Genomic DNA, 26,051 nt, shown 5'->3' on the forward strand with positions numbered 1-26,051 from the left:
AGTGTCTCTACTTTAAAGAGTCCTCTCCTGCTGATGTTCAGGTGTATATCAGTCTGTAGAGTCTCTACTTTAAAGAGTCCTCTCCTGCTGATGTTCAGGTGTATATCAGTATGTAGTGTCTCTACTTTAAAGAGTCCTCTCCTGCTGATGTTCAGGTGTATATCAGTATGTAGAGTCTCTACTTTAAAGAGTCCTCTCCTGCTGATGTTCAGGTGTATATCAGTATGTAGAGTCTCTACTTTAAAGAGTCCTCTCCTGCTGATGTTCAGGTGTATATCAGTATGTAGTGTCTCTACTTTAAAGAGTCCTCTCCTGCTGATGTTCAGGTGTATATCAGTATGTAGTGTCTCTACTTTAAAGAGTCCTCTCCTGCTGATGTTCAGGTGTATATCAGTATGTAGAGTCTCTACTTTAAAGAGTCCTCTCCTGCTGATGTTCAGGTGTATATCAGTATGTAGAGTCTCTACTTTAAAGAGTCCTCTCCTGCTGATGTTCAGGTGTATATCAGTATGTAGTGTCTCTACTTTAAAGAGTCCTCTCCTGCTGATGTTCAGGTGTATATCAGTATGTAGAGTCTCTACTTTAAAGAGTCCTCTCCTGCTGATGTTCAGGTGTATATCAGTATGTAGTGTCTCTACTTTAAAGAGTCCTCTCCTGCTGATGTTCAGGTGTATATCAGTATGTAGAGTCTCTACTTTAAAGAGTCCTCTGCTGCTGATGTTCAGGTGTATATCAGTATGTAGCCTCTCTACTTTAAAGAGTCCTCTCCTGCTGATGTTCAGGTGTATATCAGTATGTAGCGTCTCTACTTTAAAGAGTCCTCTCCTGCTGATGTTCAGGTGTATATCAGTATGTAGAGTCTCTACTTTAAAGAGTCCTCTCCTGCTGATGTTCAGGTGTATATCAGTATGTAGCGGCTCTACTTTAAAGAGTCCTCTCCTGCTGATGTTCAGGTGTATATCAGTATGTAGCCTCTCTACTTTAAAGAGTCCTCTCCTGCTGATGTTCAGGTGTATATCAGTATGTAGAGTCTCTACTTTAAAGAGTCCTCTCCTGCTGATGTTCAGGTGTATATCAGGTGTATATCCCTCCGTTGCCCTATAGACTCTAGATATGTACTGCTTTACGTGTAGATAAACTGGTTTCTCTGCAGACTGGAAGTAACCCTCCGACAGGGCGCTGCCATGACAGTTCACTCACACACCGGAAGTGACGCACCGCCCTCTGCCGGCCTGGAGCTGAACTCACAACAATAAAAGACATTAAAAATCCTCGGAATAAAAACTGAGAATAAAGATGAATACATTCAGAGAGAGAGAGGGTCTTCTGTCTGTGTGAAGACTTCTTTATTATCCGCACAGACAGGACAGCAGAGAGGATCTGTTCGTTCTTTTATTTTGAAATCCTCCTATTTATATTATTATATTCCGTTTGGCTTAAACATTCTCCATCAGTTTGAACAGTACATCATTTGTATTTCATTAATTTATGGAATTAATTAAAACACATTTTTGTTCAGGATTTCAAAATAAAAGCATTGAAAAATAGTTCCTCTTTCCTGTCCTTTCTGTGAAGGACTTTATTAATCCCACATTAGGACATGTTGTCGTTGCAGCAGCATGGTAACTGGTATTGTACATCAGAAAACACACATCTACACAATATAACCACTGTTGGGCAAGTGACTTCCAGCATGTAATCCAGTACCTGTTCCTGATTCCTGTCTTCTGAAAGTAATAAGGGACATTACATCATCACTGTCTCTGAACTGTGATGCGTTACTCTACTCTGAGTTACTCTGAGTCACTCTCACCAGAATAACCTCTAAAGTTTGGCTTTAAATGCTAACATGTAGTTTACTGCAGCTCAGTAATTAAAGCTCTCTATGCTGAACATGAGGGAAGAGCTAGAGGTTAAACTCCTGCTCCGTTTCAGTGGGCTGGATAATATGTGATACCGGTACCGTGACGTCTCTGAGGGGGGGTCCAGCAGATAGAATAGAATAGAATGGGAGGATGAAACCCTCTTTAATGTCACATACATGCACACAGCAGAGTACACACAGTGAAATTGGTCCTCTGCATTTAACCCATCCTAGTGCTTGGAGCAGTGGGCAGCTATTGTGCAGCGCCCGGGGAGCAATGGGGAGGGGGAATTGGAGGTGTCCGGTGCCTTGCTCAAGGGCACCACAGCAGGGCCCAGGAGGTGAGCCTAGCATTGGTCCGATCCCAACAACAGAGAAGAGGAAACCATCATTGTTGTCACGATTCCTCAACTCCTTCGGATCCTTTTTTAAACGTGCTTATATTTCATCTTTAAAGAGTCCTCTGCTGCTGATGTTCAGGTGTATATCAGTATGTAGAGTCTCTACTTTAAAGAGTCCTCTCCTGCTGATGTTCAGGTGTATATCAGTATGTAGAGTCTCTACTTTAAAGAGTCCTCTCCTGCTGATGTTCAGGTGTATATCAGTATGTAGTGTCTCTACTTTAAAGAGTCCTCTCCTGCTGATGTTCAGGTGTATATCAGTATGTAGAGTCTCTACTTTAAAGAGTCCTCTGCTGCTGATGTTCAGGTGTATATCAGTATGTAGCCTCTCTACTTTAAAGAGTCCTCTCCTGCTGATGTTCAGGTGTATATCAGTATGTAGCGTCTCTACTTTAAAAAGTCCTCTCCTGCTGATGTTCAGGTGTATATCAGTATGTAGTGTCTCTACTTTAAAGAGTCCTCTCCTGCTGATGTTCAGGTGTGTATCAGTATGTAGAGTCTCTACTTTAAAGAGTCCTCTCCTGCTGATGTTCAGGTGTATATCAGTATGTAGAGTCTCTACTTTAAAGAGTCCTCTCCTGCTGATGTTCAGGTGTGTATCAGTATGTAGAGTCTCTACTTTAAAGAGTCCTCTCCTGCTGATGTTCAGGTGTATATCAGTATGTAGAGTCTCTACTTTAAAGAGTCCTCTCCTGCTGATGTTCAGGTGTATATCAGTATGTAGCGTCTCTACTTTAAAGAGTCCTCTCCTGCTGATGTTCAGGTGTATATCAGTATGTAGAGTCTCTACTTTAAAGAGTCCTCTCCTGCTGATGTTCAGGTGTATATCAGTATGTAGTGTCTCTACTTTAAAGAGTCCTCTCCTGCTGATGTTCAGGTGTATATCAGTATGTAGCCTCTCTACTTTAAAGAGTCCTCTCCTGCTGATGTTCAGGTGTATATCAGTATGTAGCCTCTCTACTTTAAAGAGTCCTCTCCTGCTGATGTTCAGGTGTATATCAGTATGTAGAGTCTCTACTTTAAAGAGTCCTCTCCTGCTGATGTTCAGGTGTATATCAGTATGTAGTGTCTCTACTTTAAAGAGTCCTCTCCTGCTGATGTTCAGGTGTATATCAGTATGTAGAGTCTCTACTTTAAAGAGTCCTCTCCTGCTGATGTTCAGGTGTATATCAGTATGTAGTGTCTCTACTTTAAAGAGTCCTCTCCTGCTGATGTTCAGGTGTATATCAGTATGTAGTGTCTCTACTTTAAAGAGTCCTCTCCTGCTGATGTTCAGGTGTATATCAGTATGTAGTGTCTCTACTTTAAAGAGTCCTCTCCTGCTGATGTTCAGGTGTATATCAGTATGTAGAGTCTCTACTTTAAAGAGTCCTCTCCTGCTGATGTTCAGGTGTATATCAGTATGTAGAGTCTCTACTTTAAAGAGTCCTCTCCTGCTGATGTTCAGGTGTATATCAGTATGTAGTGTCTCTACTTTAAAGAGTCCTCTCCTGCTGATGTTCAGGTGTATATCAGTATGTAGTGTCTCTACTTTAAAGAGTCCTCTCCTGCTGATGTTCAGGTGTATATCAGTATGTAGCCTCTCTACTTTAAAGAGTCCTCCCTTAACTTAACGTAATGACATCATGAGATCAGCCAACAGGCTTCATTATTATATTTTATTATAAATCTTTTTCATCAGAATTATGGATCATTTTCAATTCACAGTAAACGTTGTATTCTGATCACAAATAATACAAAATAAAGATCAAATCTAAACAGCTTGTTTTTAAAACACCGGCAGAATTAAGATTCATTTACAGATTATTTCAAACAGTTTCAAACCAACACTAACGTTTGTTCAGACTGTAAACACTCACAACACACAAACACTAATCTGATGCACCTGAACCGTATCGTACCAGTCAGCATCATGAGTCCTAAACCCTGGCATGAGTCAGCATCATGAGTCCTAAACCCTGGCATGAGTCAGCATCATGAGTCCTAAACCCTGGCATGAGTCAGCATCATGAGTCCTAAGCCCTGGCATGAGTCAGCATCATGAGTCCTAAACCCTGGCATGAGTCAGCATCATGAGTCCTAAACCCTGGCATGAGTCAGCATCATGAGTCCTAAACCCTGGCATGAGTCAGCATCATGAGTCCTAAACCCTGGCATGAGTCAGCATCATGAGTCCTAAACCCTGGCATGAGTCAGCATCATGAGTCCTAAGCCCTGGCATGAGTCAGCATCATGAGTCCTAAGCCCTGGCATGAGTCAGCATCATGAGTCCTAAACCCTGGCATGAGTCAGCATCATGAGTCCTAAACCCTGGCATGAGTCAGCATCATGAGTCCTAAACCCTGGCATGAGTCAGCATCATGAGTCCTAAACCCTGGCATGAGTCAGCATCATGAGTCCTAAACCCTGGCATGAGTCAGCATCATGAGTCCTAAGCCCTGGCATGAGTCAGCATCATGAGTCCTAAACCCTGGCATGAGTCAGCATCATGAGTCCTAAACCCTGGCATGAGTCAGCATCATGAGTCCTAAACCCTGGCATGGGTCAGCATCATGAGTCCTAAACCCTGGCATGAGTCAGCATCATGAGTCCTAAGCCCTGGCATGAGTCAGCATCATGAGTCCTAAACCCTGGCATGGGTCAGCATCATGAGTCCTAAACCCTGGCATGGGTCAGCACCGTGAGTCTGTTTCTTTTGGGATGCTACCAGCTCCATGTAAAGTTGAGAAAGCTAACATGCTACATTAGGCTCCCTCCCATTAAAATGTGTTGCAGAAGACGTTAGCTCGATGTTAGCTCGATGTTAGCTCGATGTTAGCTCGATGTTAGCTCGATGTTAGCTTGACGTTAAAACATGAACAGGATATCTGACCTCACTGAGCTGTGTTTAAATGTTTATAACATCCCATAATAATGACTGTTAGTATAACACATCATGGGATGATAATAAACATGACTGAGCAGCTGTTAGCGTGACGCTACAACAGCAGTGATACCTATGTAGTTCTCTGTAGCTCCTCAGCCCGAAGCGCCCCCCCACTGATCTACCTGTAACATGATATTGACTCTGAGGTAGAACGCTGCTCCTGTTCACAGCTGGGATCATTACAGTACAGAGACACAGACCCCCCCGCCCCCCCCCCCCCCCCCCCCCCCCCCCCCCCCCCCCCCCCCCCCCCCCCCCCCCCCCCCCCCCCCCCCCCGATGTTTGTTAGCACCACGATTTAAACACATTTTATCAAATGTTTGGTCAGAGATGGTGAAGGCACTGACACACACACAAAAGCTGGAGGAGCCGGCCGGTTGGATCCCCGCAGCGCCGCAGCAGAGCCTCACTGACACCTCCACACAAACAGACTGCAGGCAGAGAGACAGGCGTTACACAGCAGCTCAAAGCTTTGCAGTCATTCAAAGAAAAGCACACGTTTTAAATCTGTCTGTTAATTCATTCAGTCCAACACTGTAATATATAATCACAGGGTTAGCTAAGTGATATCTCTCTCAGTATATTTGAATAACAAATACATATTATTGATCTGTTTTATCGGAATATTGATTATATTTAAATGGATTCATAAATATCTGTAACTCGCTGCTGCTTCATCTGAGGAGACCAGGTTTCTTATATCGATGTAAAGATACACAAATCTCTCAGTAAATAAAACAAATACATTCAAATGAAACATCTCAAATATCTTCTTTATGGAAATGCTTCTACTCGTTACTGAAGGACAATCCAGCATTACCCAATCACACACCTGGACCTTCACATGCTGCGGAAACGCTCTGTACAGTTCAATTCTGGGATGTGTTACGCATCAAACCTTACCATCAACTCTAACATCTGCTGAAAAACACCTGCGCGTTTTATAACCTGCAGAGTGTGTGTGTGTGTGTGTGTGTGTGTGTGTGTGTGTGTGTGTGTGTGTGTGTGTGTGTGTGTGTGTGTGTGTGTGTGTGTGTGAGACCTGCAGTCGCTGCCTCCGGCGCTGATCAGGAACTTATCGTCACAGGAGAAGCGGACATTAGTGACGTGAGCCGAGTGTCCAAAGTACCTCTTGTGTTTGGCCTGCAGACAGAGGGGGGGGGGCAGGTACAGGTGAGCTCCTCTGAGGGAGTGATGGGGGAGAGGAGCAGGTACAGGTGAGCTCCTCTGAGGGAGTGATGGGGGAGAGGAGCAGGTACAGGTGAGCTCCTCTGAGGGAGTGATGGGGGAGAGGAGCAGGTACAGGTGAGCTCCTCTGAGGGAGTGATGGGTGAGAGTACAGGTGAGCTCCTCTGAGGGAGTGAAGGGGGAGAGGAGCAGGTACAGGTGAGCTCCTCTGAGGGAGTGATGGGGGAGAGGAGCAGGTACAGGTGAGCTCCTCTGAGGGAGTGATGGGTGAGAGTACAGGTGAGCTCCTCTGAGGGAGTGAAGGGGGAGAGGAGCAGGTACAGGTGAGCTCCTCTGAGGGACTGATGGGGGAGAGGAGCAGGTACAGGTGAGCTCCTCTGAGGGAGTGATGGGTGAGAGTACAGGTGAGCTCCTCTGAGGGAGTGAAGGGGGAGAGGAGCAGGTACAGGTGAGCTCCTCTGAGGGACTGATGGGGGAGAGGAGCAGGTACAGGTGAGCTCCTCTGAGGGAGTGATGGGGGAGAGGAGCAGGTACAGGTGAGCTCCTCTGAGGGAGTGATGGGTGAGAGTACAGGTGAGCTCCTCTGAGGGAGTGATGGGTAAGAGTACAGGTGAGCTCCTCTGAGGGAGTGAAGGGGGAGAGGAGCAGGTACAGGTGAGCTCCTCTGAGGGAGTGATGGGGGAGAGTACAGGTGAGCTCCTCTGAGGGAGTGATGGGGGAGAGAAGCAGGTACAGGTGAGCTCCTCTGAGGGAGTGATGGGGGAGAGGAGCAGGCACAGGTGAGCTCCTCTGAGGGAGTAATGGGGGAGAAGGAGACTCACGAATTTGTCGCTGCAGGGGAAGTCAAACAGCTTGATGAGTCCGAAGTCGTCCCCGGTGGCGAGGCTGAGTCCGGAGTGAGACACGCAGCCACAGTTCACCTCCGCCTTCTCAGAGTTCCTGGGCCACACCCCCAGGACCTCCTCCCCCAGGACGCTGGTCCAGGTGGCCCAGGTGATCTTCTCACACAGCGCCGGCTCTGACAGCAGCCTCCCTGAGGGGACCTGGTGGACCTGCCGGGTGTAGCTGCTGCTGGACACCTGCACATAGAAGACATGCTAGAGGCCGTCCTCTCTGAGAGAGTCCCTGAGCCTCCCCTGGTCCCCCCACAGAGAGGCTGTCCTCTCTGAGAGAGTCCCTGAGCCTCCCCTGGTCCCCCCACAGAGAGGCCGTCCTCTCTGAGAGAGTCCCTGAGCCTCCCCTGGTCCCCCCACAGAGAGGCCGTCCTCTCAGAGAGACCCTGAGCCTCCCCTGGTCCCCCCACAGAGAGGACGTCCTCTCAGAGAGACCCTGAGCCTCCCTTGGTCCCCCCACAGAGAGGCCGTCCTCTCTGAGAGAGACCCTGAGCCTCCCCTGGTCCCCCCACAGAGAGACTCTCCTCTCTGAGCCCTCCCTGGTCCCCCCACAGAGAGCCAGTGGGAGGGGGGCGGTGAGGCGTCTCCTGACCTGGATGTGTTGGCTGTCGGCGGAGAAGTCCACCTGCAGGACGGCGCCTGGGATGTCCTTACAGTACCCCACCCTGTTCAGAGCCGGACCCAGAGACAGGTCGTAGAAATCCACCGCGCTCTCCAGCGAGCCCACCGCCAGGAACCGGTTATCAGGACTGAACCTGCACCAGAAACATCAGGGGGGGGGGGTTATTATATGATGTAATAGAAAACCTGAGACAGCACCTCCATCAGGACACTGTGAATACAGCAGGGGGGGCTAGATATACAGTATATAGATATAGAGTATATAGATATACAGTATATAGATATAGATCCAGATATATAGATATACAGTATATAGATATAGAGTATATAGATATAGAGTATATAGATATAGAGTATATAGATATACAGTATATAGATATACAGTATATAGATATAGAGTACATAGATATAGATCCAGATATATAGATATAGAGTATATAGATATAGAGTACATAGATATAGATCCAGATATAGAGTATATAGATATAGAGTATATAGATATAGATCCAGATATATAGATATAGAGTACATAGATATAGATCCAGATATAGAGTATATAGATATAGAGTATATAGATATAGATCCAGATATATAGATATAGAGTACATAGATATAGATCCAGATATATAGATATAGAGTACATAGATATAGATCCAGATATATAGATATACAGTATATAGAGCAGGGGTGTCCAAACTTTTTTCACTGAGGGCCACATACAGAAAAACATAAGAAGGGCTGGGCCACTCCCTAGAGGAGAGGTATATTGCCTTATACAGTATCTCAGTAAAGCGAGTACCCCCTCCCCTTTGGGTAGATGTGTTATTATATCTTCTCCTGGGACCACCCTGAAGAGATGACCCTCTGATCCAGAGTAGAGTAGTCAGTGTACAGCTGGGATAACAGGGGACATTTGCTGAGCCCTCAAAATAACTCAACACAGCCATTAATGTCTAACCCGCTGCAACAAAGGTGAGTACACCCTAAGTGAGAATGGCCAAATTGTGCCCAATTAGCCATTTCTCCTCCCCGGTGTCATGTGACTCGTTAAGGTCTCAGGTGTGATGGGGAGCAGGTGTGTATCATCTGGTGTTTCGCTCTCTCACTCTCTCATACTGGTCACTGGAAGCTCAACATGGCACCTCATGGCAAAGAACTCTCTGAGGATCTGAAAGAAAGAGCTGTTGCTCTACATAAAGATGGCCGAGGCTATAAGAAGAGAGAGCACCCTGAAACTGAGCTGCAGCACGGTGGCCCAGACCATACAGCTGTTTAACAGGACCGGTTCCACTCAGAACAGGCCTCACCACGGTCCACCAAAGAGGTTGAGTGCACGTGCTCAGCGTCATGTCCAGAAGCTGTCTCTTGAAAATAGACGTATGACTGCTGCCAGCATTGCTGCAGAGGTGAAAGGGGTGGGGGGTCAGTCTGTCGGTGCTCAGACCATACGCCGCACACTGTATCAAAGGGGTCTGCATGGCTGTCGTCCCAGAAAGAAGCCTCTAATAAAGATGAGGCTCAAGAAAGCCCACAAACAGTTTGCTGAAGACAAGCAGACTAAGGACATGGATTACTGGAACCACGTCCTGTGGTCTGATGAGACCAAGGTAAACTCCTTTGGTTCAGATGGTGTCAAGTGTGTCTTGGCTACAGTCGAGCATGGTGGTGGGAGTGTCAGGGGCTGATGAGTGCTGCCGGCTGTGGGGAGCTACAGTTCATTGAGGGAACCATGAAGGCCCACCTGTACTGTGACATACTGAAGCGGAGCATGATCCCCTCCCTTCAGAAACTGGGCCGCAGGGCAGTATTCCAACATGATACCGACCCAAAACACACCTCCAAGAGGACCACTGCCTTGCTAAAGAGACTGAGGGTAAAGGTGATGGACTGGCCAAGCATGTCTCCAGACCTAAACCCTGTTGAGCATCTGTGGGGCATCCTCAGACGGAGGGTGGAGGAGCGCAAGGTCTCTGACATCCACCAGCTCCGTGAGTGGAAAAGGGTTCCAGTGGCAACCTGTGAAGCTCTACTGAACTCTGTGCCCAGGAGAGTTCGGGCAGTTCTGTAAAATAATGGTGGCACAAAATATTGACACTTTGGGCAAAATTTGGCCATTTTCACTTAGGGTGTACTCACCTTTGTTGCAGCGGGTTGTCCCATGAGAAGATATAATAACACATCTACACAAAGGGGAGGGGGGACTCACTTTTGTGGGATACTGTAGGTGAAGTTATTAGTTAGCACTATCAATGAAATATAGCTCAATTACGGTTAATACTTAAATATGCTTTAAAAACAGCCTACGTCACAGCTCTCCATAGGGGTTCCATTATTTTGTTGGCAGCTCATTCCTTAAAATAGAGGCTTCAGATTGCTTATGATAAGGGGAAATATGGAGGGTGTTTTACGTAAGTTAGGGTGGGGCTTTTTCTCATTAACTAAGATCTGTTAGAAGATCTTTTCAACTTTAAATGACAGAATTGATTTGACATTTGGCTTATGAACACACGAATACTGTTTAATATCTGTTAACCAGTGGCGAACCGTCAGGGCATTCAAGGTATTTAGAGAATACCCTGGAACCCTCAGATAAAAAAAATCGAATTGATTCCACAAATAAAGATGTATAAAATGTAAATCAAATGAATAAATGAGAATGGTATCTGTGTTGTTGATCTGTAACCTTTCAGTGTTACGTTGATTTGTTTGTCTTTCTCGGTCCATGCACTACGTATTCCAGTGGTTTTGTGTTAGAACAAAAATGCAACCAATCAGATATTTCTCTGGGTCTCTGGGAAGAATATCCTTCAACCAGGGTATTCCATATCCCTGACAGAAGGCCCTGGCCCTTAAACTGAATGAGAGCCTACGTTTGGATTGACAATTTGATCACCCAATCATATATTGATTTGTAGCCACGGTTCCAGGGTATTCTAGAACACCTGTTAGGTCACTGCCTCGAGACAGAGGATCTAGCTCTGTGCTACGTAGCAATTCAGGTAATGAGTTTATTTCATTTGTATTTTACGTCGAAATGGCAACAGCTGAAGATGATGTTGCGGAATTGCTGTTAGTACACTTTCAAGATGACCATTCAGTGAAAAGATGGACATTATAAAAAAAGGCCGTCCAACGCCCGGAAATCTTGAGCTGAATGAAGCTGCTGAGTGTAGCAGGCCCTGATGGTGTGTAACGATGTAGCGAGCACAGTACCAGCAATTCAAAGTAAGTGTCTGCCTCTGTGAAGGCCATCTGACTAGGACTAGAACTACAAAATTGCGGGGGGGGGGGGATATGTGTGTATGTCTACAGAAGGTCCAGTTGTGGTTGACACGGTTCGCCACTGCTGTTTACATATATATTTAAGAAGTACCATATCATACATTCACAAGTTTCAGGTGGGGGCCATATCCCATTACACATTTTGAATTTGCTGAGGGCCGATTCAAAATGGACCACGTGCCGCATTTGGCCCCCAGGCCATAGTTTGGACACTACTGATATAAATTATATAGATATAGACATATAGATATGGATCCAGATGTGTGTACCGGATGTCCTGGATGGCCGCACTGCGGTCCCTCTTCTTGCCCCACACGGTGAGCGAGTTGACGAGCAGCACGATGAACTCTCCGTTCTCCATGCCGATGGAAACCATCTCCCCGTTGGGACTGTAGGACGTACACTTAGCGGGGTGACCCAGACTCACCTTGTTCAGCAGTTTCTGACAAACAACAACAACAACAGCAGCATGTGAGGCACACTCTACAGGACATCATCTGTCCTCTTAACAAAGTATCCACAACACAGTCTGAGCTGCTGGCTGTCCTGAAGACTCCGCTCTGTGCAAAGATATACAGCGGGTAAAATGAGTATTGAACACGTCAGCGTCTCTCTCAGTAAATAGATCTCTACAGGTGCTGTTGACATCAGATGTTCATCAGCTGTCGGTAACAACCCATGCAATCCACACATGCACAGAATCAAACCATAGCTGTCCATAAATTAAGTGATGTGTATTGAAATGGAATGACACAGGGGGAAAGTACTGAACACGCTTACTGACATGTATTTAATCCTTGGTACAAAAGCCTCTGTTGGTAATGACAGCTCCAAGACGCCTCCTGTATGGAGAAACCAGTCTCACGCTCAGGTGTGATTTCGGTCCATTCTTCCAAACGGTCTTCAGGTCTTGGAGGTTCCGTGGGCCTCTTCTATGAACTCTGTAGTTCTTTCCATAGATGTTCTGTTGGACTCAAGATTGGCTGGTCCATTCTAGCAGCTTCATTTTCTTTCTCTGAAACCAGTTGAGTTTCCTTGGCTGTGTGTTTGGGGTCATTGTCTTGCTGAAATGTCCGCCCTCGTTTCATCTTCATCATCCTGGTAGATGGCAGCACATTTTTACCAAGAATGTCTCTGTACATTCTCCATTCATCCTTCCTTCAAGTATATGAAGTTTGCCAGTGCCGTTTGCTGAAGAACAGCCCCACACCCTGATGCTCCCCCCTCCAAACTTCCCTGTGTGGTGTTTCTGGGGGGATGTGCAGTGCCATCTGACCTCCACACATGCTGTGTGTTATGGCATCCAAAGAGTTCCATTGTGGACTCACCTGAGCAGACGATATTCTCCCAGTATTTCACAGGCTTGTCTAAATGTTGAGCAGCAAACTTTAACCGAGCTTCAGCATGCTTCTTCTTCAGCGATGGAGTCTTGCGTGGTGAGCGTGCGTACAGGCCGTGGCGGCTGAGTGCAGTACTCATTGTTTCTTTGAAACACTTGGACCTGCTGATTCCAGGTCTTTCTGAAGGTCTCCACAAGCGGTCCTTGGCTCTTGGACAACTCTTCTGATAATTATTTTCACTCCTCTGTCAGAAATCTTGCGAGGAGCACCTGGTCGTGGCTGGGTTATGGTGGGAGGATGATCTTTCCACTTCCAGCAGTCCAGCAGTGGCTCAGTCAGTAGGGGCTTGGACTGGGAATCATAGGGTCGCCAGTTCAAGTCCCGAACAGACTTGAAGTATGGAAAGTGGACTGCTACTTGGAGAGGTCCCAGTTCACCTCCTGGGCCCTGCTGTGGTGCCCTTGAGCAAGGCACCAGACATCTCCAATCCCCCCTCCCCATTGCTCCCCGGGCGCTGCACAATAGCTGCCCACTGCTCCCAGTACTAGGATGGGTTAAATGCAGAGGACCAATTTCACTGTGTGTGCTCTGCTGTGTGCATGTATGTGATTAATAAAGAGGGTTTCATCCTCCCATTCTATCTATTCCGGATTAAGGCCCCAACAGTGCTGGAACATTCAGGAGTTCAGAAACCTGTAATGCCATCAGTTTGTTTTGCAACAGTAAGGTTGTGAAGGTCTTGAGAGAGCTCTTTGCTTTTACCCATCATGAGATCTTTCTTGTGTGACACTTCGGTAATGAGAGACCTTTTTATGGGCCATCAGTTGGGACTGAACCAGCTGATATTCATTTGCACTGACGAGGGGCAGGACTGCTCTCTAATCACTGACAGATTTCAGCTGGTGTCTTTTACTTTCCATGCCTTTTTGCACCTCCCTTTCTTCATGGTGTAACCCAGGTTACTAGGGCCTTAATTCAGTCATCAGCTCATTGGCGAAATAAATAGATAAATAAATACATTTGTATTTTTATGTGTCAGATAAATAAATAGGTTTGATTTAAATATCTTACATAGGAGGAATAAATAGGATTTTTTATTAAAATCTTAAATATGACAATAGATTAAAAATAATTAGTATACACCAATTAACAGCACCGTAGATTTGCTAAAATGGGCATTTTGTTAAATTTGTGTGGCGAATGTGCCTTTCTAAAAGTGCAAGAAACAGTGACGGGGCGTTCACGTGACGTAGCAAATCAGACGCCGTGCGGACGTGCGTGCCGTTCGCGCGCTCTCTCTCCCGGACCGACGTCAAGGCAGCTGCACGCTTACTTTCGCGGTACTGTAGAAGCTAATGTAGAGAGCAAAATATCGAACTGTTGAGTCACTATTTTTTTGTTGCTGTCGTTTGGTTAGTGGATCGTGTATTCTACACAAAAAGAAGAACGAGAGCGTGAGTAGGACATAGTGTTTATTAGCAACCGTTGCGCTAGCTTAGCATTAGCCACTTGAACTTCGCTAAATTGCATCGTCAGAACACGCATGGCTGAACTCCCGTGTCCCTATTTCTTTAAAAGTGTTGCCTGGACGGATGAGTGAAACCTGCATTTGTGCCGGAGAATATATATATGTGTGTGTGTGTGTGTGTGTATGTGTGTGTGTGTGATACTTGAGCCTCTGGTGAGTACACTTTGTATATGGATGCATATGGAGTTAAATGTGCATATCCTAGTGTCCATACGGAGAGGTGTTCATTTCATATGTTGTGTTTAAGAGGGATGCACCGATTGCAAAAATGTCAGCGATACCGGTCACGTAGCAAAACATAAACATCGGCGCCTGCCATCGGTGATGTCTCCTTATTTACCGATGGTGGTAGATGGGACTATGTCTCACCGATACATCGGTGCATCCCTAGTGTTTAACAGTTGTTCATGTTAAGGTGGTTAATTACATTACCCTCACCTCGTGTGGTTTTGTGAGAGTGAGTGGCGTTAAAAAAAAGGAAAGAGAGTAATGGTTCAGCCATTTGTTTCATGTTAGTTATGATTATAGATAAGCAATATTGTGATGTAATAAGAAAATGTATACGTGTGTTTATATGTAAAAGTATATCTTTTTTAATGAGAACATTGTAATAACCCTCCTTTTGGCTTATATAGGCCAGGTCTTTTCTATATTCTTGATCCCGTTTCAAGATCTACATGAACACTTCTTCTACTGAGACTCTCCCAGTTCTGTAAGGTAGAGGGGACTCAGTAGTCATGGCGACTACCCAAAATAGAGCTGTGTATTAGTGAGTTGGGATTGGGACTGTGAATTGTGATTTGATGTCTTGTGTGTATTGACATTTTATTTTTTTATGGTTTTTATTTTCCTAATTCCCTTTACCCAATACAACTTAACATGTAAAACGTAGCTGTTGGTTGTGCGGCTCCTTTATTCTTCCAGTCAATGCAGACTGCAAAAACCCCTTTCTCCTATAGCGAATCTTGACTTCAGATTAACTAGTCCATGAGGTAAATAGCACACTGATAGAAATATCTGTACCACCCAGTGTCTTTATTAAATGATAGTAAGCGCTGAGGCGGGTTACAATGTGTTCAGTACTTTTCCCCTGTGTCATTCCATTTTAATACACATCACTTCATTTATTGACAGCTATGGTTTGATTTCTTTGCATGTGTGGATTGCATGGGTTGTTACCGACATCTGATGTCAACAGCACCTTTAGAAATATATTTACTGAGAGAGACGCTGACGTGTTCAATACCTATTTTACCCGCTGTAGATATCAGTGTGTAGTCCCCCCTCCCCTTTGAGACCTTGTCAGCCAGGTCCCAGATCCGGATGGTTCCGTCGTCACTGGCGGAGATGAAGACGTCTTTGAAGGGGTGAGCGGCGAGCCCCCAGATCCCCCCCTGAGTGTGTCCGTTGATCATGGTGTTGGAGGCGGCGTTCTTCTCCCCCACCTCGATGATCTCCCCGTCCTTCGTGCCCACCAGGATCTTACCCTGGGTCAGAGAGGAGAACCTTCAGAACACCCCGAATTCCACTAAAAACACCTCTGGCTTTCTCACAGGGTCTCACCAGGGGGTCCTCCGACAGACATACCTTCCCCCTGCAGACGGACCTCACGTTCTCCACCGGCTGCCCGGTCTCCAGCTGGAAGGCTCTGCAGCGCTTCATCTCCTGATCCCACAGCTTCACCGCACCGCCTTCCTTCGTCCTGAACACATCAGCATTATTTACTACACCTGACCTATCAGCTAACAGCCATCAACCACCAGTTATCAGCTAACAGCTAAGAACTGACAGCCATCAGCTATCAGCCACCAGCTATCAGCTAAGAGCTAACAGCTAACAGCCATCAGCTATCAGCTAACAGCTAAGAGCTAAGAGCTAACAGCTAACAGCTATCAGCTAACAGCTAACAGCCACCAGCTAACAGCTAAGCGCTAACAGCCATCAGCTAACAGCTGACAGCCATCAGCTAACAGCTGACAGCCATCAGCTATCAGCCACCAGCTATCAGCTAAGAGCTAACAGCCATCAGCCACCAGCTAAGAGCTAACAGCTAAGAGCTAACAGCCATCAGCTAACAGCTAAGAGCTGACAGCTATCAGCCACCAGCTAACAGCCATCAGCCACCAGCTAACAGCTAACAGCTAAGAGCTAACAGCCCAGCCATCAGCTAACAGCTAAGAGCTGACAGCCATCAGCCACCAGCTATCAGCTAACAGCTAAGAGCTGACAGCCATCAGCCACCAGCTATCAGCTAACAGCTAAGAGCTAACAGCCATCAGCCACCAGCTATCAGCTAACAGCTAAGAGCTGACAGCTATCAGCCACCAGCTATCAGCTAACAGCTAAGAGCTAAAAGCCATCAGCCACCAGCTATCAGCTAACAGCTGACAGCTAAGATCTAACCGCCATCAGCTAACAGCTAAGAGCTAACAGCCATCAGCTAACAGCTAAGAGCTAACAGCCATCAGCTATCAGCTAAGAGCTAACAGCCATCAGCCACCAGCTATCAGCTGACAGCTGACTCTTACAGTGGGAGGATGCCCTCAGCTGCCAGAACAGTTTGCTACTCACGGGCGCTCCTTCCCTCCGGTGACGATGAGGCCGTCCCTCAGCGTTGTGTACATGGTGAACACCGGGCCGCTGTGCGCCTTCGCCACCACCCGCACCAGGAAGTGCTCCCGCCACACGAACACGTCTCCGTTGATAGCGCCGGTGAAGGTCAGGTTGTTCTGGAGGAGACGGACACTGAGCACCAGGAGAACAGAACAGAGCCATGTGTTGAGAGAGGACTTACAGCACCGAAGGCCACGGACAGCATGGTCTGCATGCGGCCATCCTCCACCGCGCCGATCACTCCCTTCTTGTAAACCAGCGAGCCGCCCACCAGAGTCCAGAACTTGATGTGTTTGATTCCCACCGACACAAACTGGGTGTCCGAGTCTGGTCTGAACTCCACCACGAAGATCCGCTCGGCATGGCCGCCTTTACAGGTCACCTTGGTGCCTGGCATGGTGAGATCAGAGATCAGAGATCAGTTCACAGGACCAGGATACTACTCTAGTACACCACACAGGAGCTGCTTTAGCGCCCACATGCATCCCATTTCTAAATGCCAGCGTCTCTTTCCACACTGACAGCAACAAGAACCCAGATTCTCTTCCCGAGGCTCGGAGTGAACCAGTCGAAGATATTTAAACTCCTTCAGAAAGCTCCGGGACGTCCCTGTAGACGTTGGATTAAAAGCTTCAGCCGTGTCTGTCAGATGGAAACTATCCTCACAAAGAGCTAAAGCCTGTTTGTTGGAGCAGATCCAACGGGGGAGGGAGACTGTTACCACCCCCCTCACTATCTGGCTGTCATACTGAGAGGTGAGGTTCATTCAGACAGAGTGAGAGCCAGAAGCTTCTGGATGGTGTCTCGTGAGAAAGACAAAGTGCTTTACAAATATCTATCATCACCAGAGGATGAATCCCTGCTAACAACGAGGTGATCTGAACAATGTGGCTGTTTAATGGAGAGTGTGAGTACCTTCCTGCCACCTCCACACGGTGATGGTGTGTTCAGGCTCCACCCCCACGGACAGCAGCAGCTTCCCGGTGGCGCTGAAGTTAACGTAGCCCACGCCTTTAGCATGGCAGCAGCGCAGGATGGAGAGCGTCTGCTTCGTCAGGGCGTCCCACACATGGATGGAGGGAGAAAGGCCTGTGGGAGAAGAACCGGAACACAGAACCAGAGCACTGAAGAACCAGGAACCCAGAATCAGAGCACTGAAGAACCAGGAACCCAGAACCAGAACACTGAAGAACCAGGAACATAGAACCACAACACTGAAGAACCAGGAACATAGAACCACAACACTGAAGAACCACAGAACCAAGGTGTGTAGTACCACAGGACCTACGGATTCAAGGAACTGTGGACCAGAGGATCTATGGCAGCATGGTGGGACTCAGGAATATAACTTAGGGAACAAAAAAATAGGACTGAGGAACCCAAGAACTATTGGACTTAGAAACATAAGAGTCAGAGTAATAAGGAACCGTAGAACTGTAGGACTAGGGAACCTCCTAAGACTCAGAGCATTTAGGAACCATAAACCATAGCATATGGAACCTTAGAACCATAGAATTTAGGAACCATCCAACTATGGAACCTAGGATTCTACAAACACCAACAGGAACCATCTAGTTTAGGAACCTAAAATCCACTGTTTCAAGAAGCAATAGAACAGAGGGTGGTCAGGAACTGTGGAACACCACAAGGGAAGGTTTTAAGGAACCAAAAGGACAAGGAACCAAGGTAACGAGCAGAAAAGCATCGGGAAACTTAATAAATAAAGGACTTTGAGGATTTTGTGGGCCAAAGAACCAGAGGGCAAGGATTCAAGGGCTGAGGAGGTAAGGAAGGAGAAGATGGAACCAAAGGAACCGAGGACAGGAGGTGCTGAATATCAGGGAGACTAACAGGCTGATAATAAAGCGGGGAGAGATGTGGGGAATCATTTTATATTAAAGGGTCATGTTCTGCTCGGAGGAACCGACATGCTGATTCAACAGAGAGAGACTGTTTGGGATTCAGAGAGAGGAACATCTGAACTGCATCCTGTCTGAACACATTTACAGGAAACTGTATTCACACCTGAGATTCCGATCACACAGAACCCTTTGTTCTTCAGAATCCTTTCCTCTGAAATCAACACCTGTTGTGCCAAATAAATCAACTCAGAGGGAGCAACACTGATAACAGCTAACAGGTCCTAATGACCTTCTGCTATCTCTAGTGGTGTACCCCAACCAGAGGTCGCGTTAACCGACAAATGTCCGTCATTGACGGATATTTTTTAGCTATGACGGAAAAATCTGAAGGCCGTCCGTCATTTTGACAGATTTTTACAATGATCATTACCAATAATAAACACAACAATAAAAATCACAATTGAAATACCAGGCAAGTTGTGACAGTTTTCTTACTCTGCATAAGCTTCATTGCCGACACCAACTTTCAATCTGAGCCGACGTTACGGCTGATCTGGTGTTCAGTGGGTCGATACATTGTAGCCAGCTGCGCAAGTTCAGCTCCATCGCACTCAAAGCCATGCTCCGATTTAAAACCATTAGCGGTCTGTGCCATTAGCACAGTCTGAGATGTAGCCTATGGCTGCAGTAGTGTAGGCTATCTACCTGTTTCAGTGGGCTGTTTCCCCTTCTCAATCATCTGCAGAAAGCATGTGGGCGTAATTTTGCTATTTAAAAGAGATGCATTGAGTCGTTTGTGTCACTTCGCTGTCTCCTGTACCGCATGCAGAGGGATTTTCTCCCGATGAAGAGAGTGCTGGCAGGGTCGGGAAATCCCTCGTTCAGGGGCTCCTGTCGGCTGCTCATCACTTCGCTAGGGGAAATGTTTCCCGATTTTAGAGCGTTGGCTGAGGTGGCGCTGGTTATCCCAGTGTCTAGTGTTGCAGCTGAGCGGGGGTTCAGCCTTCAAAATAAAATAAAAACCGCCACGAGAAGTCGTCTGTCGGAGGCAAAGGCGCAGCATTTAATGTCAATCGCCTCGGCAGCAGAATCCATTGACACTTTTGATTACACGCAGGCAAGCGCACTGTTCAAATCCATGCGGCCAAGAAGGAAAGTTTGAGCTGCTTGAGCTGTTTGTATTTTCACTATAATTGACTTCGTTCGGCTAAAATAGCCCATCGTTCTAAGGCACAGCCGCTATGTTTTCACAGCTGAAAAAGTTCTGATCGTCAGAAAGAAATGCATAATAAATAATTATTATTAAAACACGCTTGTTCTGTGAATTATTTTTTTTATGACAATAAGTCAATAAAAAACAATTGAGGCTATTAAATATAAGCATTATGGCTTAGGCCTAATATAACCATTTAAAAGTTAAAATACAATGACAGATAATAATGGACAATGACGGATTTTTTACGACCCTGCCCGTCAAAATGACGGACAACGAAAAAGTCTAGCGCAACCTCTGACCCCAACGCTCTGAGTTAGGCCCCTTTGTTGTTTGGTTTAACATAATAACATCAAACAGGTACTTTAGTTTTTTGCAACCTGGATAATTGTTTACTATACAGGAAGAGTTCTGGGTAACAGAGCAGCACTTTTAGCATGTAAAATATATAAAGACCCTCTCAATCACAGTCTTACCACCAACACCACAGACTCACAGTGACACTCAGGTTAGCCCGGCTAGCTTAGCATGCTGCCACTAATCAAGGCTTCTCCTTTAGTTTCTCCACGGCCATGCTCACATTAAGACAGAGACGTTAGAAAACCCTGTCTACAGGAGCTCCATCCACACTACCGCTGCAGGGGGTTCTCCTCAGGTGAAGAAAACGGTATATTGATCATCAGTAATCAGTTTTAAGGGCATTTTATCATTGAAAACATGAAATTAGTCTTTAGGGCAGTATTTTCTGACTCATGGAGCGATATAAAGAGATGTGCCTCTGTAGAAACCTTTAAATCTGAATATAAACCTGGCTTCATCACATGATCAGGTTTCTGAGACAGAAAAGATGCTAAAAGGATTTCTCTGTGGTCTCTCGCTTTATGTTATCATTTGTTTCCTTTGGTTAGTGTGAGTGGAGGGGGGGGGGGGGGAGGGGGTGCTACAAACAGACCCGATACTCACCGGACACCTCCGCCTCTACACAGCCAACAACACAGGAACACGTTAACACATTAACACATTACACTCTTCATCATGTAAACAGCTAATCGGATGAGTGACAGCAGGACTCACCTGGCAGGTCAGCGAGGTCACCTGGGGATGAGGTGAGGCGTGACAATGAGGAAGCCGTGGAAAAGAAAAGAGGGGTGATGGGCAGACAGCAGTGTGGTCATGCATGAGAACAACATGTTTGTATGTGGAACAGAAGACTGTCACACTGGAGATAGCTGAAGAAGCTAACACTATAACCACATGAAGAAACTAACACTGTAACCAGATGAAGAAGCTAACACTGGAGCTAGCTGAAGAAGCTAACACTGGAGCAACCTGAAGAAGCGAACAGTGGAGCTAGCTGAAGAAGCTAACACTGGAGCAACCTGAAGAAGCTAACACTGGAGCAACCTGAAGAAGCTAACACTGGAGCTAGCTGAAGAAGCTAACACTGGAGCAACCTGAAGAAGCTAACACTGGAGCTAGCTGAAGAAGCTAACACTGGAGCTAGCTGAAGAAGCTAACACTGGAGCTAGCTGAAGAAGCTAACACTGGAGCTAGCTGAAGAAGCTAACACTGGAGCAACCTGAAGAAGCTAACACTGGAGCAACCTGAAGAAGCTAACACTGGAGCTAGCTGAAGAAGCTAACACTGGAGCTAGCTGAAGAAGCTAACACTGGAGCAACCTGAAGAAGCTAACACTGGAGCAACCTGAAGAAGCTAACACTGGAGCAACCTGAAGAAGCTAACACTGGAGCAACCTGAAGAAGCTAACACTGGAGCAACCTGAAGAAGCTAACACTGAAGCTAGCTGAAGAAGCTAACACTGGAGCTAGCTGAAGAAGCTAACACTGGAGCAACCTGAAGAAGCTAACACTGGAGCGAGCAACCTGAAGAAGCTAACACTGGAGCAACCTGAAGAAGCTAACACTGGAGCAACCTGAAGAAGCTAACACTGGAGCAACCTGAAGAAGCTAACACTGGAGCTAGCTGAACAAGCTAACACTGGAGCAACCTGAAGAAGCTAACACTGGAGCAACCTGAAGAAGCTAACACTGGAGCTAGCTGAACAAGCTAACACTGGAGCAACCTGAACAAGCTAACACTGGAGCAACCTGAACAAGCTAACACTGTAGCTAGCTGAAGAAGCTAACAGGAAGTGAGTGACTCACCGATCTGTCCCGTGGCGATGATGTTCTGGTACTTAGGGTGCTGGTTGACGGTCAGACACAAGATGTCGTCGGTGTGCTCCAGGTAGAAACTCTGCGTTCCTGTCGGGGAAACAGGAAACAGGAAGTCAACAGCGGCTGTCATCATGAACAGCGCGTGTGGGGGGGGGACACTGACCAGCGGACAGGTTCTGGATGATGACGGCAGCGGCGGTGTGGAAGATGATGTCTGCGCCGTCGTTCAGGTAGTGCAGGTTGTTGCGGCAGTCGAAGCCTCGGTAGCCGAACACGTGCTCCAACACCAGCTCCTGAAACACACGCGGCTTAACGTGTTCACTCTGAACTCCATGAAGAGAACAGCTGGTCTCAGGGAGAGGCTCAATGGTGACTGAATGAAAGGAAACCTCCCTCACCTCCACCAGCTTCTTCTTCTTGCTCACGTTGTTCTTCAGAAGTTTATCAGGCAGCGGAGCAGCACGACTCACCGGAGGCCTGCAGGAAACAGAGCATGTTTCATTCACAATTATATCAATTTACATTTTACTGTGATTATTACTGCAATCTGGGCCTGGTGTGTGTAGATGTACAGTGTGTATGTGTGTGTACCTCTCCTCCACAGGGAGTTCTCGGTGCTGCAGGTGAGGTCTGGTTCCGATCATGTTCCTGATGCTGGCAGAGTAGATCTTAGTGACGTAGTCCACCGCCTTCTCCCGGGCCACATCACTGTCGTACCCTGAAACACAGCATGGTCCTGTCAGGACAAACTGAGGGCAGATTCAACACACACTTCCTGTCGGTACTTCTAATTTAAGATTCTATCATTTTATCTGTTTGCATGCACATGTTCTACGTTTAGTCAGCCTACGTCAGCTGCTATGTTGAAATAAATCTGTTCAGAATAAAAGCTTTTAATGTCAAAACTTCTCCCTACTCTAAACAACTGTCCTTTTTTCAGATTAAAAGCTCTGAAGGTGGAAACTTCTCTCAAAAGAAGCAAAAGTCAGGCCTTCAGAATAAAAGCTCAATCGTACCTCCGTCCTCCTCCGGGTCGTCGTCCGACTCCTCGCTGTCCACAGCTTTGCTCTCCTTGTGGCCGGCGGGCTCTCTGGTCCAGATCATCAGCGCCGTGTCGCCCCCCCCCCACTGACAGCAGCACCGAGTCGTCATTGGACCAGCGAACGTTGGTCACGTTGGTGCTGTGACCCACGTACTTCTTAAACTTGGCAAACTGGCCCTGAACACAGAGGAGGTCGTACAGGAAAACCGCTCTGCATCACTTTCATTTATTCAACCAGAACGCTGCCGCTAGCTTCCACTGCTAACAGGTAGCTTCGTTTGCTAACACTTCGCTTCTACTGCTAACAGGTAGCTCTACTGCTAACAGGTAGCTTCGTTTGCTAACAGTAGCTTCTACTGCTAACAGTAGCTTCTACTGCTAACACTTCGCTTCTACTGCTAACACTTCGCTTCTACTGCTAACACTTCGCTTCTACTACTAACAGGTAGCTCTACTGCTAACAGGTAGCTCTACTGCTAACAGGTAGCTCTACTGCTAACAGGTAGCTTTTACTGCTAACAGGTAGCTTCTACTGCTAACAGTAGCTTCTAATGCTTACACTTAGCTTCTACTGCTAACAGTTAGCACTACTTCTAACAGCTGTGTTTATCATCCCTTCCAGCATGAACTGTTTTCTAAAATCTCAGCTGACTGGTCTCACCCGTGAGGGGAAACTGAACAGTTTGAGGAAGCCGAAGTCGTCCCCGGTGGAGAGCAACTTGCGGTCTTTAGTGAGCGAGGCAGCGTTGACGAAGCTGAGCGTGGGCCACACCCCCTCGCAAGTCGGACCCAGCACCGACGTCCAGCCTGCCCACTCCAGCTTCTCGAACTGCAAACACACAGAGGGGTGAGGATCTGCCGGGAGTGAGAGTGTAGCTGCTTACTTGTCGCAGACTCACCTCGGCCATGCTGATGCTCTGCTTGCGTCCTCGCGGTGCCTCAAAGAACAGCTGCTCTTTGTTCCCTGTGTTCACCTGCAGCAGCTTACCTGCAGGGGGACACACCTCATGTCACAAACGTGCATTTCAGGTTAATTCCTCAAAATGTTAGGAGTTTTTACTGCTATCAGTTAGCTTGTACTGCTATCAGTTAGCTCCTACTTTTAACTGTACTCTCAGTTGACTTGCAAACCGTTAGCATGTTAGCATAGCAGTACCTCTGGAGTCCCAGTCGAGGTGGGTGATGTAGCCCCCGGCTCCTTTGCAGATGCCCACCCTCTTGCTGGTCAGCACGTTGTAGATGTCCACGAAGGAGTCGTGTGACGCCACGGCCAGGTACTTCCCAGCGTCTGAAACACAAACACCTGAGGGTCACAGAGGGACCAATCACACACAGCCTCACACCGGCGTGGTGTGTTCAGGTACCTTGGGAGAAGCGGATGTCAGAGATGAGCTCCCTGCGGTGGTGGAAGGTCACCATGTCCTCCAGCGTGTCGGCGTTCACCACCAGGAAGCTGCCGTCGTTCAGACCCACCGCCAACGCCTTCCCGTCTGGAGAGAAGGCGCAGCAGCGGCCGCCTGCAGGGGGGGGTGGATCAGAGACTCTTTAATGAGATCATCAACCATGAGGATAAAGTCCTGCAGGTTCTAGTGAAGAGGTGTACCGGGGACCCTCACCCTTCTTCAGTTTGCGGACGGCCACCATGCGATGGTTGGCCGACAGCTCCCAGATCCTCAGAGTCTTGTCGTCGCTGACGGTGGCGCAGACAGGAAGTAGAGGGTGAGCTGCCAGACCCCACACCTCCCCCTCCATGTGACCCTGAACACAACACCACAACAATGATAACAGGAAACTCCAACAGAATCACATAACAGTAAATGCATCACATGGTCTGTTCTTCTCAATCATCATCTGGACATAGGGGTCAACGGGTTTTGGTCCCTGGTACTTTCCAGAGATGTCTGATTTGCTCATGATGACGTTTACAGTATGACTCATAAATGAATCAGCTGACGGTTTCCTCTGACCTGCAGCAGCAGCGTCATGGGGCCGCTCTTATCGATCTCCAGGATTTCTCCGTTCTTGGTGCCCAGCAGGATGTGACCGTGACCCAGAGTGATCGCTCTGATGGAGGGGTTATCCTCCAGCAGCAGACCTGCACACACACACACACACACACACACTTTATTTCAGAATACTGAATTGGAAGTGTGTATCTTGAGTCTCCGCAGACCTTTAGAGGAGGGGGACAGCGCGGTCCTCTTGATGGCGTACGTCTTCAGGCATCTCTCAAACATGTCGTCCCACAGCTCCACGATGCCGTCCTTCCCCCCCGTCACAAAGCCCTGGACAGTAAACACACCGTGGGACAGGAGACAAAATGAGAGGTAGAAATAAAGTTGTATTCACTGAACTCTGCTGCAGCGAGTGTGACTACCCTCACTCTGAGGGAAAGGGTTCTTGAGTTCTGTACGGACCTTGTCCAGCGAGCACATGGCGAACACCGGCCCGTCGTGGGCTTTGATTGTCTTGATCAGCGTGGTGTCTCTCCAGATGTAGACGTCTCCGTTGGTAGCTCCGGAGAACACCAGGTCCTCCGAGCGGCCATAACACGCCGACATCATCGTCTCCTGCCTCCCCAGGTTCCCGAAGATCCCCCGTTTAAAGGTCAGGCCCCCCCCTGCAGGAAACAGAACAATACTGAACTCAAACCGTGAGTGCTTTAATATGCACTGCTGCTGGTGGATAAAACACAGGTGAGTGTGTGTGTGTTGGGTAAAGGGGGGAGGGGGTTTATGGGTGGTTACCTGAGTGCTGCCAGAACTTGATATGCTTCATGCCGACCGTCACCAGCTTGTCCATCCTGAAGGGGTTACTCCTCACCACGAACGTCTTCTCTTTGTGACCCCTGCAGACCAGAGAGCACAGTGAAGTCGCTCATTCTCTGTCATTATCTTACCGCAAAACAGGTGGACAGGTGTACAGGTATATAAGTGGACAGGTGTACAGGTATATAAGTGGACAGGTATAGAGGTGGACAGGTGTACAGGTATAAAGGTGGACAGTTGTACAGGTATATAAGTGGACAGGTGTACAGGTATATAAGTGGACAGGTATAGAGGTGGACAGGTGTACAGGTATATAAGTGGACAGGTGTACAG

At 47.3% G+C, this 26,051-nt stretch overlaps 1 protein-coding gene across 1 annotated transcript in view; it reads right to left on the reverse strand.

Moving 5' to 3' along the window:
- Window positions 1-5,470: 5,470 nt before the first annotated feature.
- Window positions 5,471-26,051, reverse strand: part of LOC134862562 (echinoderm microtubule-associated protein-like 6) — a 42,170-nt gene continuing 21,589 nt past the window's right edge. Inside the window, 27 exon segments of the mRNA XM_063880559.1 lie at window positions 5,471-5,622; window positions 6,234-6,334; window positions 7,201-7,458; window positions 7,865-8,027; window positions 11,445-11,617; window positions 15,342-15,530; window positions 15,631-15,745; window positions 16,615-16,772; window positions 16,838-17,046; window positions 17,572-17,745; window positions 20,695-20,709; window positions 20,806-20,826; window positions 21,897-21,995; window positions 22,072-22,201; window positions 22,307-22,385; window positions 22,500-22,626; window positions 22,925-23,033; window positions 23,035-23,127; window positions 23,612-23,779; window positions 23,850-23,938; window positions 24,107-24,238; window positions 24,315-24,467; window positions 24,567-24,708; window positions 24,918-25,045; window positions 25,124-25,235; window positions 25,368-25,570; window positions 25,698-25,798. Coding sequence (XP_063736629.1) covers window positions 5,598-5,622; window positions 6,234-6,334; window positions 7,201-7,458; window positions 7,865-8,027; window positions 11,445-11,617; window positions 15,342-15,530; window positions 15,631-15,745; window positions 16,615-16,772; window positions 16,838-17,046; window positions 17,572-17,745; window positions 20,695-20,709; window positions 20,806-20,826; window positions 21,897-21,995; window positions 22,072-22,201; window positions 22,307-22,385; window positions 22,500-22,626; window positions 22,925-23,033; window positions 23,035-23,127; window positions 23,612-23,779; window positions 23,850-23,938; window positions 24,107-24,238; window positions 24,315-24,467; window positions 24,567-24,708; window positions 24,918-25,045; window positions 25,124-25,235; window positions 25,368-25,570; window positions 25,698-25,798 — 3,466 coding nt within the window. The 3' untranslated portion in view covers window positions 5,471-5,597.

Source organism: Eleginops maclovinus, chromosome 4 (assembly GCF_036324505.1).
Source record: "Eleginops maclovinus isolate JMC-PN-2008 ecotype Puerto Natales chromosome 4, JC_Emac_rtc_rv5, whole genome shotgun sequence".
NCBI classification, from domain to species: domain Eukaryota; kingdom Metazoa; phylum Chordata; class Actinopteri; order Perciformes; family Eleginopidae; genus Eleginops; species Eleginops maclovinus.